The sequence below is a fragment of the Bubalus kerabau genome, chromosome 1 (genome assembly GCF_029407905.1).
Source record: "Bubalus kerabau isolate K-KA32 ecotype Philippines breed swamp buffalo chromosome 1, PCC_UOA_SB_1v2, whole genome shotgun sequence".
Taxonomy (NCBI): Eukaryota; Metazoa; Chordata; class Mammalia; order Artiodactyla; family Bovidae; genus Bubalus; species Bubalus kerabau.
In genome coordinates this window covers 230,718,623-230,736,172 of record NC_073624.1, presented here as the reverse complement: position 1 = coordinate 230,736,172, position 17,550 = coordinate 230,718,623, and the positions used below count along the sequence as shown (strand labels likewise).

Sequence of the window (17,550 nt, the reverse complement as noted above, 5' to 3'; positions counted from 1 at the left end):
TTAAAAGTTCAGTAAGAGGTCAGAAAACTTTTTCTATGAAGTATAGTAAATCTTTTGAAATGTTTATTAAATATTTTAGGCTTGGGTACTATCCGGTCTGTCACAACCACTCAACTCTGCTATTGGAGCTTGACAGTAGTCACAGACAGTATGTCCAAGAATGAGCATGGCCATGTCCCAATAAAACTTTATTTACAAAAACAGACCACAGGCCATACTGACTTAAAAGCTAGGTTATGGACTCCTGGTCTGAACTGTGAGACCATCAATTCAAGCTTCTGCTCCTAGTTTTTGACAGTCCCCACTGGGGCAGACAGCCAAAGTGGAAATGATGCTCAGTTGCAGAAGGGTCCGGTGGTGAAATTAAAGTCTGATGCAGTAAAGAACAACATTGCACAGGAACCTGGAACATTAGGTCCATGAATCAAGGTAAATTGCACATGGTCAAGCAGGAGATGGCACGAGTGAACATCAACATCTTAGTCAGTGAACTAAAGTGATGGGAATGGGCGAATTTAATTCAGATGACTATTATATCTACTACTGTGGGCAAGAATCCCTTAGAAGAAATGGAGTAGCCCTCACAGTCAAAGAAAGAGTCTAAAATGCAGTACTTAGGTGCAGTCTCAAAAACAACAGAAAGATCTCAGTTCGTTTCCAAGGCAAACCACTCAGCATCACAGTAATCCAAGCCTATGCCCCAACCACTAGTGCTGAAGAAGATGAACTTGAACAGTTCTATGAAGACCTACAAGATCTTTTAGAACACCAAAAAAAGATGTCCTTTTCATCACTGGGAAGTGGAATGTAAAAGTAGGAAGTCAAGAGACACCTTAAGTAACAGGCAAGTTTGGCCTTGGAGTACAAAATGAAGCAGGGCAAAGGCTAACAGAGTTTTGCCAAGACAACACACTGGTCATAGCCAACAACCTCTGCCAACGACACAAGAGACAACTCTACACATGGACATCACCAGAAAGTCAATATCAGAATCAGATTGATTATATTCTTTGCAGCCAAAGATGGAGACACTCTATACAGGCAGCAAAAACAAGACCAGGAGCTGACTGTGGCTTAGATCATGAACTCCTTATTGCCAAATTCAGATTTAAGTTGAAGAAGTAGGGAAAACCACTAGGCCATTCAGATATAACCTAAATCAAATCCCTTATGATTATACAGTGGAAGTGACAAATAGATTTAAGGCATTAGATCTGACAGAGTGCCTGAAGAACTATGGATAGAGGTTTGTAACACGGTACAGGAGACAGTGATCAAAACCATCCCTGAGAAAAAGAAATGCAAAAAGGCAAAATGGTTGTCTGAGGATGCCTTATAAATAGCTGAGAAAAGAAGAGAAGGGAAAGGCAAAGGAGAAAAGGAAAGATACACCCACCTGAATGCAGAGTTTCAAAGAAAAGCAAGGAGAGATAAGAAAGCCTTAAGTGAACAATGCAAAGAAATAGAGGAAAGCAATAGAATGGAAAAGACTAGAGATCTCTTCAAGAAAATTAGAGATATCAAGAGAACATTTCATGCAAAGATGGACACAATAAAGGATAGAAATGGTATGGACCTAATAGAAGCAAAAGATATTAAAAAGAGGTGGTAAGAATACACAGAACTGTACAAATAAGATCTTAATGACCCAATAATCACAATGGTGTAATCACTCATGTAGAGCCAGACATCCTGGAGTGTGAAGTCAAGTGGGCCTCAGGAAGCATTACTATAAACAAAGCTAGTGGAGGTCTTGGAATTCCAGCTGAGCTATTTCAAATCCTAAAAGATGATGCTGTTAAAGTCCTGCACTCAAATACCAGCAAATTTGGAAAACTCGGCAGGGGCCACAGGACTGGAAAAGGTTGGTTTCCATTCCAATCTCAAAGAAGCACAATGCCAAACAATGTTCAAACTCCCACACAATTGCATTCATTTCAAATGCTAGCAATGCAATGCTCAAAATCCTTCAAGCTAGGCTTCAACAGTACGTGAATCAAGAACTTCCAGATGTACAGGCTGGATTTAGAAAAGGAGAGGAACCAGAGATCATATTACCAACATTTGTTGATCATAGAAAAAGAAAAGGAAAAACCAGAAAAACATCTACTTCTGCTTTATTGACTACACTAAAGCCTTTGGCTGTATGGAACACAACAAACTGTGTAAAATTCTTAAAGAGATGGAAATACCAGACCACCTAACCTGCCTCCTGAGAAACCTGTATGCAGGTCAAGAAGCAACAGTTAGAACTGGACATGAAACAACAGACTGATTCAAAATTGGGAAAGGAGTATGTCAAGGCTGTATATTGTCACCCTGCTTATTTAACTTACATGCAGAGTATATCACACAAAATGCTGGGCTGGATGAAGCACAAGCTGGAATTAAGATTGCTGGGATATGCAGATGACACCACCCTAATGGCAGAAAACAAAGAGGCACTAAAAAGCCTCTTGATGAAGGTAAAAGAAGAGAGTGAAAAAGCTGACTTAAAACTCAACATTCAAAAAATTATGATCAAGGCATCCAGTCCCATCACTTCATGGCAAATAGACAGGGAAAAAAATGGAAAACAGACTTTATTTTCTTGGGCTCTAAAATCACTGTGGATGGTGACTGCAGCCATGAAATTAAGACGCTTGCTCCTTGGGAGAAAGTCATGACAAACCTAACAGTGTGTTAAAAGACAGAGACATCACTTTGTCAACAAAGGTCCATACAGTCAAAGCTATGGTTTTTCCAGTAGTCATGAACGAATGTGACTGCTGGATCATAAAGAAGGCTGAGGGCCAAAGAATTGATGCTTTCGAACTGTGGTGCTAGAAAAGACTCTTCAGAGTCCGTTGGACTGCAAGGAGATCAAACCAGTCAATCCTAAAGGAAATCACCCTGAATATTCATTGGAATGACTGATGCTGAAGTTCAAATACTTTGGCCACCTGATGCAAAGAGCCGATTCATCAGAAAAGGCCCTGATGGTGGGAAAGATTGAGGGCAGGAGGAGAAGGGGGCGACAGAGAATGAGATGGTTCGAAGGCATCATCCATTGACTCAATGGACATGAGTTTGAGCAAATTCCAGGAGACAGCGAAGGACAGGGAAGCCTGGCGTGCCACAGTCCATGGGGTTGCAAAGAGTTGGACACGACTAAGCAACTGAACACTGGGGCAGACTTCCCAAAGGACTGTCCCTTAAGCTCTCTGACTTTCCCTTTCCCAGGCTCAGAGCCTGCTGGAGTGAGAAGTTCTACGATGCTGTTTTTCACAGGATGTGTGTGAGTGTGCATTCACATAGGTTCTGCATGGGAGGTCTCGTGTGCACAAGAACAAGTAACAGCGCCCCCGCTGGTGAGCAAGTGTACGCCCGGTGAGCAAGTGTACCCCTGGTGAGCAAGTGCACGCCCGGTGAGCAAGTGTACCCCTGGTGAGCAAGTGTACCCGAGTATGAGGGCCTGAGGACCGAGTCCCTGAGCCTATGCCTGGAGCGCAGGCCTGTGGGTGGTGGGCCTTCCCTCCCTGCAGCGAGGCATCCAGACTATCAGCCCCACTAACCTGCCAGAGCGGGTCCTTCTCCTCGGAGAAGATCTGGAAGTACTTCTGGGCCAGCTGCACCGGGGGAAGCGTCTGCAGCCGAAGGTTGGTCCAGGAGTGCAGGAAGCGCACCAGGTGCTTGAAGGTGTACAGGCCCAGGCGGTCATTCCCGTAGTTGGATAGGTGTGTCATAAAGATGCTGATCTGCTCCAGGGAGGGAAGATGGGAAGCAGGGGCTGTCAGCCTCTGAGCCTCCTTCACTACCTTCACCCCCACTTCTGACCCGCTGGCCTTGCTTAAGCTTATGGTGCCACTCGATGACCAGTCCACGGTTCACTGGGGCCATCAGTAAACTTGCCATGTGACCTCGGACTACATGCACCAGGTGAATCCAGTCTGACACCAAGCACAGCAGCCCCAAAAGGGAAGCAGACCTCCTGTGCAGACACGTGGATGCTCTTTTGTACTTTTTTGGCAGGAAGGTGAGGGGGTACATGAACCATGAGGAATACACGGTTACCCCTCAAAGCTGATACCACCACCATTTGATATCTATCTAACATTATCAAAGCACGGACGATTATTTCCATTTTACAGATAAGGAAAGAGAGGCCCAGGAAAAGAAGTGAAAAGTTTAAAATGCACTCTACATCTATAGCGAGCGCCTTTTAATCTATATATATATCAGTACATATATATAAATGTATACAGATAGATAGTGATATATAGTTTAACATACTCAGTTTATTATGTATGTTAATACGCAATATTTATATATTTATACACACAAGGATTGGAAAAAGAACATGGACAAAAATGCCAACACTACTGTACAGAAATGCAAGATGATAGAAGGAAACTAAGACTGCTCAGATTCTCTGCCAAGGTCGCACAGCAAGTGGGGGCAGAGCCAGGGCTGGAAGGCGGGCTTTCTAACTCCCAGCTGCACACCTGTTCCTGCCCTCCCCCAGGGATGGCGGGCCGGCAGCCCCTCCTCACCGCCAGCCAAGGGCTGGGGAGCACTCACAGGGTTCAGGAGCACGGTCAGGAAGAGCTCGCCTCCATTGATGATCTTGTCCAGCTCACTGGAGCCACCCGGGTACTCGTTGTAGAAGATGGTGTGTGTGAAGAGGCCGCAGGTCTGCCGCGGGAGGACCTAGGGATGGGGCGGGAGAGGAGCTATGGTTTCTCCAGGTCCGCATGGTGGCAGGCAGGGTGTGTCCTCAGAGAGGCAGCCTTCTGTGTGACCACACGGCCCCCACCCTTGGGGGTCTTCCGCACCAAAGAACGTCTGCCGCCTGTGACAGTCCCCCAAGTGAGCCCACCCAGCCTCGCCCGTTTACATACGTAAATACTTTTCATATTTCTCTGTACAAAATGAGCAGACTCCAAGGTAATAGGGACTGGCAAGGGAGACTCTTTCTGGCAACCTGGCCTGTATGCCCAGCAAGGGCCCCTTCCCTCTCTAGAGCAGCATCCCCAGGCACGCTCTGTGACTCCTTTCCTGGCTTTAGCACTTGCCTCATGGCACTCTTGGTTGTGCACTGATTTAGCTGTTTCTTATGTGATCCACCCTCTCCGTCACCACCTTCATCCCCAGAGTCAGTAGGAATGCCTGAAAGGAGGAGGTCAGTGGACAGATGGATGGAGGTGTGACTCTGGCTCTCCCATAGCTGCCCATCTGGACTGATGAGAACTATCCAGCCACTCCAGCGGCTGAGGTCAAAAACTGGGAATAATCTTTCTCTCTCTTATATGCTATATCCAACTCATCAGCAGTTCCTGTATGCTCTAACTACTAAATAAGTCCAGAATCTGATCACATTCCAGCACTGCACCCTGGGCCATCCACTGTACCTCAACCGGAAGACTGCAGCAGCCTCCACCTGCTCCCCACTTTATCCCCTAGCAGCCAGAATGATAGAAATCCTTTTAATACATGAGTCAAGTCATCAGAGAACTCCATTCAAAACCCTCCCACCAGACTAAAAGCTGAAGTCCATCCAGGGGTATTATATTGCCCTACATGACCTGGTCCACCAATCACCCTTCTGACCTCATCTCCTGCCACCTCCCAACTTGTCTTCCAGCCACAGTCGCCTGCTAGTTGGTCCTCAAAACCACCTGCACAAGCCTGCCTCAGGGCCTTTGCACGTGTTTTCTCTGCCATGCATGCTCTTCCTTATGTAGCAGCATGGCTCCATCCCCGAAAGGCTCTCCCTAACCATCTTGTTTAAGTTTCTCCTCTTGCCGCACGCATGCTAAGTCGTTTCAGTCATGTCCGACTCTGCAATTCCTATGGACCACAGCCCTCCAGGCTCCTCTGTCCATGGGATTATCCAGACAAGAATACCGGACTGGCCTGCCAGGCCCTCCTCCAGGGATCTTTCTGACTCAGGGATCACAGCCATGCCTCTGACGTCTCCCTGCACTGGCAGGTAGGTTCTTTACTACTAGCACCACCTGGCAAGCCCTCTCCTCTTCTGAGCACACCGTCTCCATCCCCCTGCTTGATTCTTCTCCACAGCACTTATACCATCTGACCATTATATACTTTACACAGTTATGAATGCACTGTCTCCTGTCACTAGAATGTCAGGTCTACAAAGGTGGGGACTTCTGTTGACTTTGTGCATTTCAGTATTCCCAGTATGTAAAAAAGGGACAGATACATTTCACCTAAGCCAACAAATGGATGAGACAGAGGCCTGTCCCAGGGCCTCACCAGAGGCCTCTTAAAAAATGTTCATCCACCTGATCCTGTCACAAAAGCATAAGAGTCGCTCACTAAAGAGGCAGACTGGCCTCCTCCCTCCCTGGGATAGAGAGCCTCAGGTGACAGAGGGGACAGCAGAAACCCCTAACCAGGTCCCCAAAGTCCTGCCTCTCAGGCTCCAGGCCGCACTCACCATGATGCCGTTGTGGATGAAACCACGACGGTAGCGGGCTGGCTTCAGGTGAGGGTACTCCTCTGTGCTGGTCACGCGGATGTTCCACACCTGCTTCCAAGCCTCGTAGAGCTGCACGTGCACAGGGTACACGCCCGAGTGGTGGGGTGCCACCGCGTACCCCATGTCTGTGGGAATGCCGTGCTCCTGGGGAGAGGAGGGCCAGGGCAGGGTGAGCACAGGGTTCCTGCTCCTCCGGGCCTCACTTCCCCTTTGTAGGGCAGGGGAGAGAAATCAGAGACTAGGCAAGGAAAGGCGGCAGGTCCGAGACCTCGAGGTGCAGATGGGGAAGCTGAGGCTCAGGGCCCAGAGTTTTGGAGGAAACCGGCCGAGCCGGGGCTTGAGCTCTCAGCCCAGCGCTCACTTCCTCCTGCTCCAGGAGTGAGGAGCAAGGATGGGCACCCTTCTGCCTTCGTGGTCACTATGACTGGCTGGTAGCTCAGGGGCACCAGCACCAGGCCTTATTCTCTCCTTGCTGGGCACCTCCTGGAGCTGACCAGGGCTCCTAGTCTAGCCCAAGACAAGAGCTTGGGCTCTGGAAGCCAACAGTCCTGGGTTTAAGTTCTGGTTAGACCTCTTATAAGCTGGGGTGGCCTCCCCGAGCTTCCGTTTCTTATCTAAAATGATGCTATCGAGATACTGGGCTCTTGGGTATCAATGAGTCTTCAAAGAGACAGTGGCTATAAAAATGTTAATAAAAAGCTGTCACATGGAACTGCAAAAGCAGCGGGAGGCCAGCAGTTCTGACCCCCAGTCCAGCCCCAAGCCCACCCGGCTCTGCCCTGTAGGGAATCTTACTCACGACAGCGAACTTCTTGTTCAGGGCCATCTGCTCAGCCAGCACAGACTGGTTGTGGAAAAGGTGGGGCTGCATGTGGCTCCACATGTGGGGGAACCACCAGAACTCCTTCACGTATGATAGTAGCAGGTCATCCCCCGCATCCTCAGCATCAGTACCTATAGCCCAAGCACAGGCCGCTCAGCCCAGCCCACCTGCCTCAAGGCCCAGGGGTGGGCGTGGAAGGCCACGTCCCACCCAAAAGTTGCTCAGAGCAGTTCTATGAGCTACAGGGCAGCACAGACAGAGCCCCAGCCCAGGTCCTGGAACCATGTGGCCTTGAGTGAGTGGATGACTTCGGCCAAGTTCTCCCCGTATTTGGGCCCTCAAGGTCTGTCTATGCAATGTGCAGTTCAGACACAATGATCCCAAGGGTTTCCTCTAGCTCTGACTTGCTTGCTGTGATTTTATTCCTGTTTTTCTGTTGGGCTATCTTTTACTTACTAACTTACAGATGTTTCTTGTATATACATATACACAGGATGTTTAAGCTGTCTTGTGTGTATCACCACAACTACCTCTGATATGCTAAGGGTTGTGTGTGTGTGGCTCAGCCATGTCTGACTCTTTGCAACCCAATGGACTGCAGCCTGCCAGGCTCCTCTCTCCATGGAATTTTCCAGGCAAGAATACTAGAGCAGGTTGCCATTTCCTACTCCAAGGGGTGGAACCTGCCTCTCTTGTGTCTCCTGCACGGGCAGGCAGATTCTATACCACTAGTACCAGCCGGGAAAAGCCCTGTTAAGGGTTAAGAACATAAAAATGCTGACAAACAACCCAGTGTTGCTCTTCTTCGGCTTTGGCGCTAAGCTGCAGACTTTCCTTCCAGAGCTGCAGACTAGGAGGCTTTGCCTAGGATTTAAGAGAGGCTGTCCTCACTGTGGCCCAAGCAGGTAGCAGCTCAAGTGAATACTCACTACAGATGACCACTCATGGGCTCTTCCCTCCTGCCCAGTCCTGAAGGGTAGCAGGTGAGGAATGAGGGAAAGTCACCAAGAGGAGGGCAAGTATGAACCAGACAGCCCTCAGCCTTCAACCTCAACCCTTAAGACATGAAAAGAAACTCATTCCAGGCAAAGAACAGGATAAAACCCCATAAGAACAACTAAATGAAGTGGAGATAGGCAACCAACCTGAAGAAGAATTTAAAGATGCTGAAGTGTGAGGCTGCTCAACCTTGCCTGACTCTTTGCCACCCCATGGACTGTAGCCTGTCAGGCTCCTCTGTCCATGGAATTCTCCAGGCAAGAATACTAGAGAGGGTTTTCATTTCCTTCTCCAGGGGATCTTCCCAACCCCGGGATCAAACCCAAGTCTCCCTCATTGTGGGCAGATACTTTACTCTGAGCCACCAAGGAATAAGAATTTAGAGTAACAATAGTAAGCATGATTCAAAATCTCGGAAAAAGAATGGAGGCATAGATAATTAAAATACAAAAGATGTTTAACAAAGAGCTAGAAGATTTAAAGAACAAACAGAGATGAAAACAATACAATAATTGGAATGAAAAATACACTAGAAGAAATCAATAGCAGAATAACTGAGTCAGAAGAAGTGAACGGAAAGACAAAATGATAGAAATCACGGCCATGGAACAGAATAAAGAAAAAAATAAAGAAATGAGGACAGTCTCAGAAATCTCTGGGATAATATTAAATACACCAAAATTCGCTTTATAGGGTCCCGAAGGAGGAGAGAGAGAGAAAGGGACTGAGAATATATGAAGAGACTATAGCTGAGAAGTCTCCTAACATGAGAAAATAATCACCCAAGTCCAGAAAGAATCCCATACAACATAAACTCAAGGAGGACCATAAACCCCCCAGTTCAGTTCAGTCGCTCAGTTGTGTCCGACTCTTTGCGACCCCATGAATCGCAGCACGCCAGGCCTCCCTGTCCATCACCAACTCCCGGAGTTCACTCAGACTCATGTCCATCGAGTCAGTGATGCCATCCAGCCATCTCATCCTCTGTCGTCCCCTTCTCCTCCTGCCCCCAATCCCTCCCAGCATCAGAGTCTTTTCAATGAGTCAACTCTTCACATGAGGTGGCCAAAGTACTGGAGTTTCAGCTTTAGCATCATTCCTTCCAAAGAAATCCCAGGGCTGATTTCCTTCAGAATGGACTGGTTGGATCTCCTTGCAGTCCAAGGGACTCTCAAGAGTCTTCTCCAACACCACAGTTCAAAAGCATCAATTCTTCGGCGCTCAGCCTTCTTCACAGTCCAACTCTCACATCCATACATGACCACAGGAAAAACCATAGCCTTCACTAGACGGACCTTTGTTGGCAAAGTAATGTCTCTGCTTTTGAATAACCCCCCAACACATATTAATAAAACAGACAAAAATTAAAGACAAAAAAACATTGAAAACAAAAGGCAACAAATAACATACAAGGGAAGTCCCCCAGAGTTATCAGCTGATTTTTCAGCAGAAACTCTGGGGGCCAGAAGGGCTGGCACAATATACTTAAAGTGATAAAGGGAGACATCCACAGCCAAGAACACTCTATCCAGCAAAGCTTTCATTCAAATTCAATGGAGAAATCAAAAGCTTTGCAGACAGGCATAAGCTAAGAGAATTCAGTACCACCAAACCAGCCTTACAACAAATCTTAAAGGGACTTCTTTAGGCAGAAAATAAAGGGCGGATGATGAGAATCAGGAAAAGTACAAAATGGGAAAGCTCACTGTAAAGGCAAACAAAAGGGAGGAAATCATTCATACACAAATCTGATACTAAACCATAAATCTAGGAAAGAGGAGAGTACGAATGAATACTGGCAAGTAAGAGACCAACAACTTAAAACAATCTTGTGCATATGTAGACTACTATATCAAAACCTCAGGGAAATCACACACACACACACACACACACAAAATCTACAAAAGATACAGACACAAAAAAGGAAAAGTAATCCAAACACAACAGTAAAGATAAACATTAAATCACAAGAGAAAAGAACAAAAGAGCAAAGGAAGAAAAAAAATCTTTAGAAATAAATCTAACTAACAACTAACAAAATGGCATTAAGAGCATACATATTGATAATTTCCTTAAATGTAAAAGGATTAAATGCTCAAACCAAAAGACATAAATTGGCTGGATACAAAAATAAGACCCATATACACACATGCTATTTACAACAGACTCTTTTAGGAAGGGTCTTAGGAAGCATTATTACAAACAAAGCTAGTGGAGGTGATGGAATTCCAGGTGAACTATTTAAAATTCTAAAAGATGATGCTGTTAAAGCACTGCACTCAATATGCCAACAAATTTGGGACATTCGGCAGAGGTCACAGGACTGGAAAAAGTCATTTTTCATTCCAATCTCAAAGAAGGGCAATGCCAGAATATGTTCAAACTACCACACAATTATACTCATTTCACATGCTAAAAGGTAATGCTCAAAATCCTGCAAGCTAGGCTTCAACAGTATGTGAACCAAGAAATTCCAGATGTACAAGCTGGATTTAGAAAAGGCAGAGAAACCAGAGATCAAATTTCCAATATCCATTAGATTACAGAAAAAGAAAGGGAATTCCAGAAAAACATCTACTTCTACTTCATTGACTACAGTAAACCCTTTGACTGTGGGTCCAAAAAATTGTGGAAAATTCTAAAAGAGACAGAAATGCCAGACCACCTTACCTGCCTCCTGAGAAACCTGTATGCAGGTCATGAAGCAACAGTGAGAACTGGACATGGAACAACAGACTAGTTCAAAATTGAGAAAGGAGTACGTCAAGGCTGCATACTGTCACCCTGTTTATTTAACTTATATGCGGAGTACATCATGTGAAATGCCAGGCTGGATGAAGCACAAGTTGGAATCAACATTGCCGGTAACATTGCATATCAGTAACCTCAGATATGCAGTAACACCACCCTAACGGCAGAAAGCAAGGAGGAACTAAATAAAGAGCCTGTTGATGAAGGTGAAAGAGGAATGTGAAAAACTGGTTTAAAACTCAAGACCAAAAGAAACAAAGAACATGGCATCCAGTCCCATCACTTTATGGCAAATAGATGGGGGGGGGAGGGGATGGAAACAATGACAGATTTTATTTTCGTGGGCTCCAAAATCACTGTGGATGTTGACTGCAGCCATGAATTAAAAGATGCCTGCTCCTTGGAAGAAAAGCTATGATACCTAGACACTGTATTAAAAAGCACAGACATCACTTTGCCAACAAAGGTACATCTGGTCAAATCTATGGTTTTTCCAGTAGTCATGTACGGATATGAGATTTAGACCATAAAGAAAGCTGAGGGCCAAAGAATTGATGCATTCGAACTATGGTGCTAGAGAAGACTCTTGAAAGTCCCTTGGACAGCAAGGAGATCAAACGAGTCAACCCTAAAGGAAATCAACCTTCGTTATTTCCTGGAAGGACTGATGCTGAAGCTCGAGTACTTTGGCCACCTGATGTGAACCACTGACTCACTGGAAAAGACCCTGATGCTGGGAAAGACTGAGGGCAGGAAGAGAAGGGGGCAACAGAAGATGAGATGGTTGGATGGCTTCCTTGACTCAATGGACATGAGTTTGAGTAAACTCCAGCAGACAGTGAGGTACAGGGAAGCCTGGTGTGCTGCAAAGGGCTGGACACGACTGAGCAACTGAACAACAACAAGGTCAGAATGGCCATCATTAAAATATCTACAAAAAATCAAGGCTAGAAAGGGTGCAGAGAAAAGGGAATGCTCCTATACTATTGGTGAGAATATAAATGGGTACAACCATGATGAAGAAGAATACAGAGGTTTCTTAAAAAACTATATACAGAATTATTAATACCACATGATCCAGCAATAACACTCCAGGCCATATTCCAGAGAAAACCATTATTCAAAAGATACATGCACCCCAGGGTTCACTGCAGCACTGTTTACAACAGCCAAGACGTGGAAGCAACTTATCAACAGACCAATGGGTAAAGAAGAAGTGGTGCATATATACAATGGAGTATTACCCAGCAGTAAAAATGAGCAAAATAATATCATTTGCAGCAACATGAATAAACCAAGAGATTCTGATAGTCAGTGATTAAGTCAAACAGAAATGACAAGTACCTATCGATATCACTTTATAGGCAAAATCTAAGAAGTTGATACAAATGAACTTATTTACAAACAGAATTAGAGTCACAGATATAGAAAACAAACCTATCATGGAAAACACTTAGAGAGATGGGAATACCAGACCAACTTACCTGCCTCCTGAGAAGCCTGTGTGCAGGTGAAGAGGCAATAGTTAGAACCAAACATGGAACAACAGACTGGTTCAAAATTGGCAAGGGAGTACAACAAGGCTGAATATCATCACTCTGGTTTTAACTTATATGCACAGTATATCATGTGAAATACCAGGCTGGATGAAGCACAAGCTGGAATCAAGATTGACAGGAGCTATACCAATAACCTCAGATACACAGATGACATGACCCTAATGGCAGAAAGCGAACAGGAACTAAAGAGCTTCTTGATGAAAGTGAAAGAGGAGAGTGAAAACATTGGCTTAAAGCTCAACATTCAGAAAACTAAGATCATGGCATCCAGTCCCATCACTTCATGGCAAATAGAATGGGAAACAGTGGAAACAGTGGCTGACTTTATTTTTGGGGGCTCCAAAATCACTGCAGATGGTGATTGTGGCCATGAAATTAAAAGACGCTTACTCCTTGGAAGGAAAGTTATGACCAACTTAGACAGCATATTCAAAAGCAGAGACATTACTTTGTCAATAAAGGTCCGTCTAGTCAAGGCTATGGTTTTTCCAGTGGTCATGTAGGGATGTGAGAGTTGGACTATAAAGAAAGCTGAGGGCTGAAGAATGGATGCTTTTGAACTGTGGTGTTGGAGAAGACTCTTGAGAGTCCCTTGGACTGCAAGGAGATCCAACCAGTCCATCCTAAAGGAGATCAGTCCTGGGTGTTCACTGGAAGGACTAATGTTGAAGCTGAAACTCTAATACTTTGGCCACCTGATGTGAAGAGCTGACTCACTTGAAAAGACCCTGATGCTGGGAAAGATTGAGGGCAGGAGGAGAAGGGGATGACAGAGGATGAGATAGTTGGATGGCATCACCGACTCAATGGAAATGGGTTTGAGTAGACTCCCGACAGTTGGTGATGGACAGGGAGGCCTGGCGTGCTCGGTTCATGGGGTCACAAAGAGTCGGACACGACTGAACAATGGAACTGAACTGAACCTACAGTTATGTAGGAAAAACATACGTGAACATCTCCATGACCTTGGCTTTGTTCCGAGTTCATTAAATATGATACCAAAAATACAGAAAACAATGAAAAATAGATACACTGGCTTTCAAAAAAATTAACCTTCATGCATCACAGGACATTCTCAAAAGAGTGAAAAGACAAGCAGGAGAATAGCAAAAAATGTTTGCAAACCCACAGACTGATTATGGGATTAATATCCAGAATAGGTAAAAGATGTCGACAACACAATTTAAAAATTAGCAAAAAACTAAAAAAAAACATTTCTCTAGAAAAGAAATACAAGTGGCCCAGAGCACATAAAAGATGCAGAATATAACTGACTGATGGAAATCAAAACTATAATGAGATACAACCTCACATGGATCAGAATGGCTATCATCAAAAAATCTACAAACAATAAATGCTGGAGAGGATGCGGAGAAAAGAGACCTTACCTGCACTACAGGTGGGAATGTGAATGGGTACAACCATGATGAAGAAGAATATAGAGGTTCCTTAAAAAACTATGTATAGAACTATGTACGGGGAAGATGTGGGAGAATGGCATTGAAACATGTAAAATATCATGTATGAAATGAGTTGCCAGTCCAGGTTCGATGCACAATACTGGATGCTTGGGGCTGGTGCACTGGGACGACCCAGAGGGATGGAATGGGGAGGGAGGAGGGTTCAGGATGGGGAACACATGTATACCTGTGGCGGATTCATTTTGATATTTGGCAAAACTAATACAGTTATGTAAAGTTTAAAAAATTAAATTAAATTAAAAAAAAAAAAAAAAGAACTATGTACGATATGATCCAGCAGTCCCACTCCAGGGCATATGTCCGGAAAAGAAACAGTATTCTAAAAGACAGATGCGCTGCACCGTTCACTGCAGCACTGTTACAACAGCCCAAACATGGAAGCCACCTAAACGTTCACTGGCAGAGGATAAAGAAGATGTGGTACATGTACAATTAAATACTACTCAGCCATTAAAAAGAATGAAACAATGCCATTTGCAGCAACACGGATGGAACTAGAGGCTGTCATACAGTAAGTAACACACAGGAGAAGTATCATATAACATCTGTTGTATGTGGAATCTAGAAAGAAATGATACAAATGAATTCATTTACAAAACAGAAACCGAATCACAGGCTTGAGAGAATGAACCTGTAACTCCCAGGCGGGAAGGATAGAGGGTATGACTAGTTTGGGATAGACAAGCACACGCTGCTATAGTTTAAATGGATAACCAGCAAGGACCTATAATGTAGCACATGGAACTCTGCTCAGTGTTACATGTCAGCCTGGATGGGAGGGGAGTTTGGGGAGAATGCACACATTTATATGTATGGCCGAGTCCCTTTGCTAGCCACCTGAAACTATCACATTGCTATTCAGCTACACTCCAATACAAAATAAAAAGGTAAAAAAAAAAAAAAAAAAAGAACGACCATCATCAAAAAATCTACAAACAATAAATGCTGGAGAGGGTGAGGAGTAAAGGGATCTCTCCTACACTACTGCTGTGAATGTAAATGGATACAACCATGATGGAGAAGAATATTCAGGTTCCTTAAAAATCTGTATACAGAACTACATATGAGCCAGCAATCCCACTCAAAGACATATATCCAGCTGCTGCTGCTGCTGAGTCGCTTCAGTCGTCTCCAGGCAAGAACACTGGAGTGGGTTGCCATTTCCTTCTCCAATGCATGAAAGTGAAAAGTGAAGTTGCTCAGTCGTGTCCGACTCAGCGACCCCATGGACTGCAGCCCACCAGGCTCCTCCGTCCATGGGACTTTCCAGGCAAGAGTACAGAGAAAACCATTATTCAAAAAGATACATGGATGCCAAAGTTCACTGCAACACTGTTTACAACGGCGAAGATATGGCAGTAACTTAAGTATCCACTGACAGACAAATGGGTAAAGCAGAAGCGGTACACATATACGATGGAGTATTAGTCATAAAAATGAACGAAATACTACCATTTACAGCAACATGGATGGACCAGGAGCTTCTCATAGTCAGTGATATGTCAGACAAAAAATGTTAAATTTCATGTGATATCACTCTTATGCAAAATCTAAAAAGTTGGTATAAATCAACTTATTTACAAAATAGAGAGTCACTTATATAGAAAATAAACCTATAGTTACCAGAGGGGAAAGTGAGGGGTGGCTGGGAGGCATAAATTAGGAGACTGGGATCAACATATACACACTAATATATCTATACTATATCTATATAACAAATAACCAATAAGGCCCTACAATATAGCACAGGGAACTCTATTCAGTATTCTGCATTAATCCCTATGTGAAAAGAATCTATAACAGAGTGCATACAGGTATAGATCTAATTCACTTTGCTGAATGCCAGAAACTGATACAACACTGTATACCAACTAAACTCTAATAAAAATTTAAACATAATATAACATATTTCAGAATTCAATCAAGAAAATGAAAAGCTTCTACCTTGAAAACTCAAAAACATTGCTTAAGGAAGACCTAAATAATTGGAAAGCAACCCATGTTTAAATATTAGAATGCTTACTCTTGCTCAAATAACAATACTAGTCAACCCAATATGGAGAAGGCAATGGCACCCCACTCCAGTACTCTTGCCTGGAGAGTCCCATGGACAGAGGAGCCTGGTGGGCTGCAGTCCATGGGGTCGCTAAGAGTCAGACACGACTGAGTGACTTCACTTTCACTTTTCACTTTCATGCACTGGAGAAGGAAATGGCAACCCACTCCAGTGTTCTTGCCTGGAGAATCCCAGGGACGGGGGAGCCTGGTGGGCTGCCGTCTATGGGGTCGCACAGAGTCGGACACGACTGAAGTGACTTAGCAGCAGCAGCAGTCAGCCCAATATACAGATTCATTTCATTCCTATTCAATCAGAGACTTTTTTCCCCCCTGAAGTGGAAGAAAAATTCCTAATATTTATTTGGAATTTCAAGGGATGTTCAAGAGCCAAATTTACCTTGCAAAAGTGTGCTACTGCATTCAAATAGACATACAAACCATAGAGTTTACTTGGAACACAGAAAGAAACCCTCAGCCTAAGCTAAGAACCACAGATGAAAATGGACACACATCTCCAGGACAATGGCCTGGGTTATGGGTCCTAAAATGTGACACCAAAGGCACAGAAAACAATGAAAATTAGATACACTGGTCATCAAAAAAGTTAAAAACTTCCATGTGTCACAGGACATTCTCATGAGAGTGAAAGGACAACTAGAGGTTGGCAGAAATATTTACAAACCAGAGGCCTGCTACGGGTTTAACATGCCAACAACACAGTTTAAAAGTGGCCCAAAAATCTGAACAGACATTTCTCTTAAGATGACATACAAATGGCCAACAGCAAATGAAAAGATGCTCAATACCACCAATACTAGAGAAATGGAAATCAGAACTACAATGAGATGTCTTGTCATACAGGTCACAATGGCCATCATCATAAAACCAACAGGGTCTGAAGTGATCTCTAAAAATGGAGCACAATACACTTGACCCAGAAAACCCCACAAATCATGCAGATCAAGAGGTTCAAATCTTTGTGTTCACTTTAAGAACACTCGAGAAACCACCCAGGCCATTAAGTGTATGCATATCTGAAAAGCCACCAAGTATCTGAAGGATGTCACAGTAAACAAGCGATGTGTGCCATTCCATCATTCCAGCGTGGAGCTGGCAGGTGTGCACAGGCCAAACAGTGGGGCTGGACACAGGGTCAGTGACCCAAAAAAAGTGCCGAATTTTTACTGCACATGCTCACGCACATGCAGAGAGTGCTGAACTTAAGGGCAAAGACATAGATTCTCTGGTCATTGAGCACATTCAGGTGAACAAAGACCCCAGGAGGCAGCACAGGACTTAGAGACTCATGGTCAGATCAACCCACAAGTGAGCCCTCCCTGCCACACTGAGATGATGCTAACTGGAGTAAAACATTGTTCCTAAACCAGAAGAGGA

The 17,550-nt window shown here is 44.5% G+C and overlaps 1 protein-coding gene across 7 annotated transcripts in view; it reads right to left on the bottom strand.

Moving 5' to 3' along the window:
* NDST1 (N-deacetylase and N-sulfotransferase 1) overlaps positions 1-17,550 on the bottom strand; it is an 84,505-nt gene that overhangs the window by 17,308 nt on the left and 49,647 nt on the right. For all 7 annotated transcript variants that reach the window (XM_055558654.1, XM_055558633.1, XM_055558669.1 and 4 more), the window contains 4 exons: positions 7,284-7,438; positions 6,443-6,628; positions 4,561-4,689; positions 3,555-3,737 (listed from right to left, as the gene is read on the bottom strand). In XM_055558654.1, coding sequence (XP_055414629.1) covers positions 3,555-3,737; positions 4,561-4,689; positions 6,443-6,628; positions 7,284-7,438 — 653 coding nt within the window. The remainder of the gene's footprint in view (positions 1-3,554; positions 3,738-4,560; positions 4,690-6,442; positions 6,629-7,283; positions 7,439-17,550) is intronic.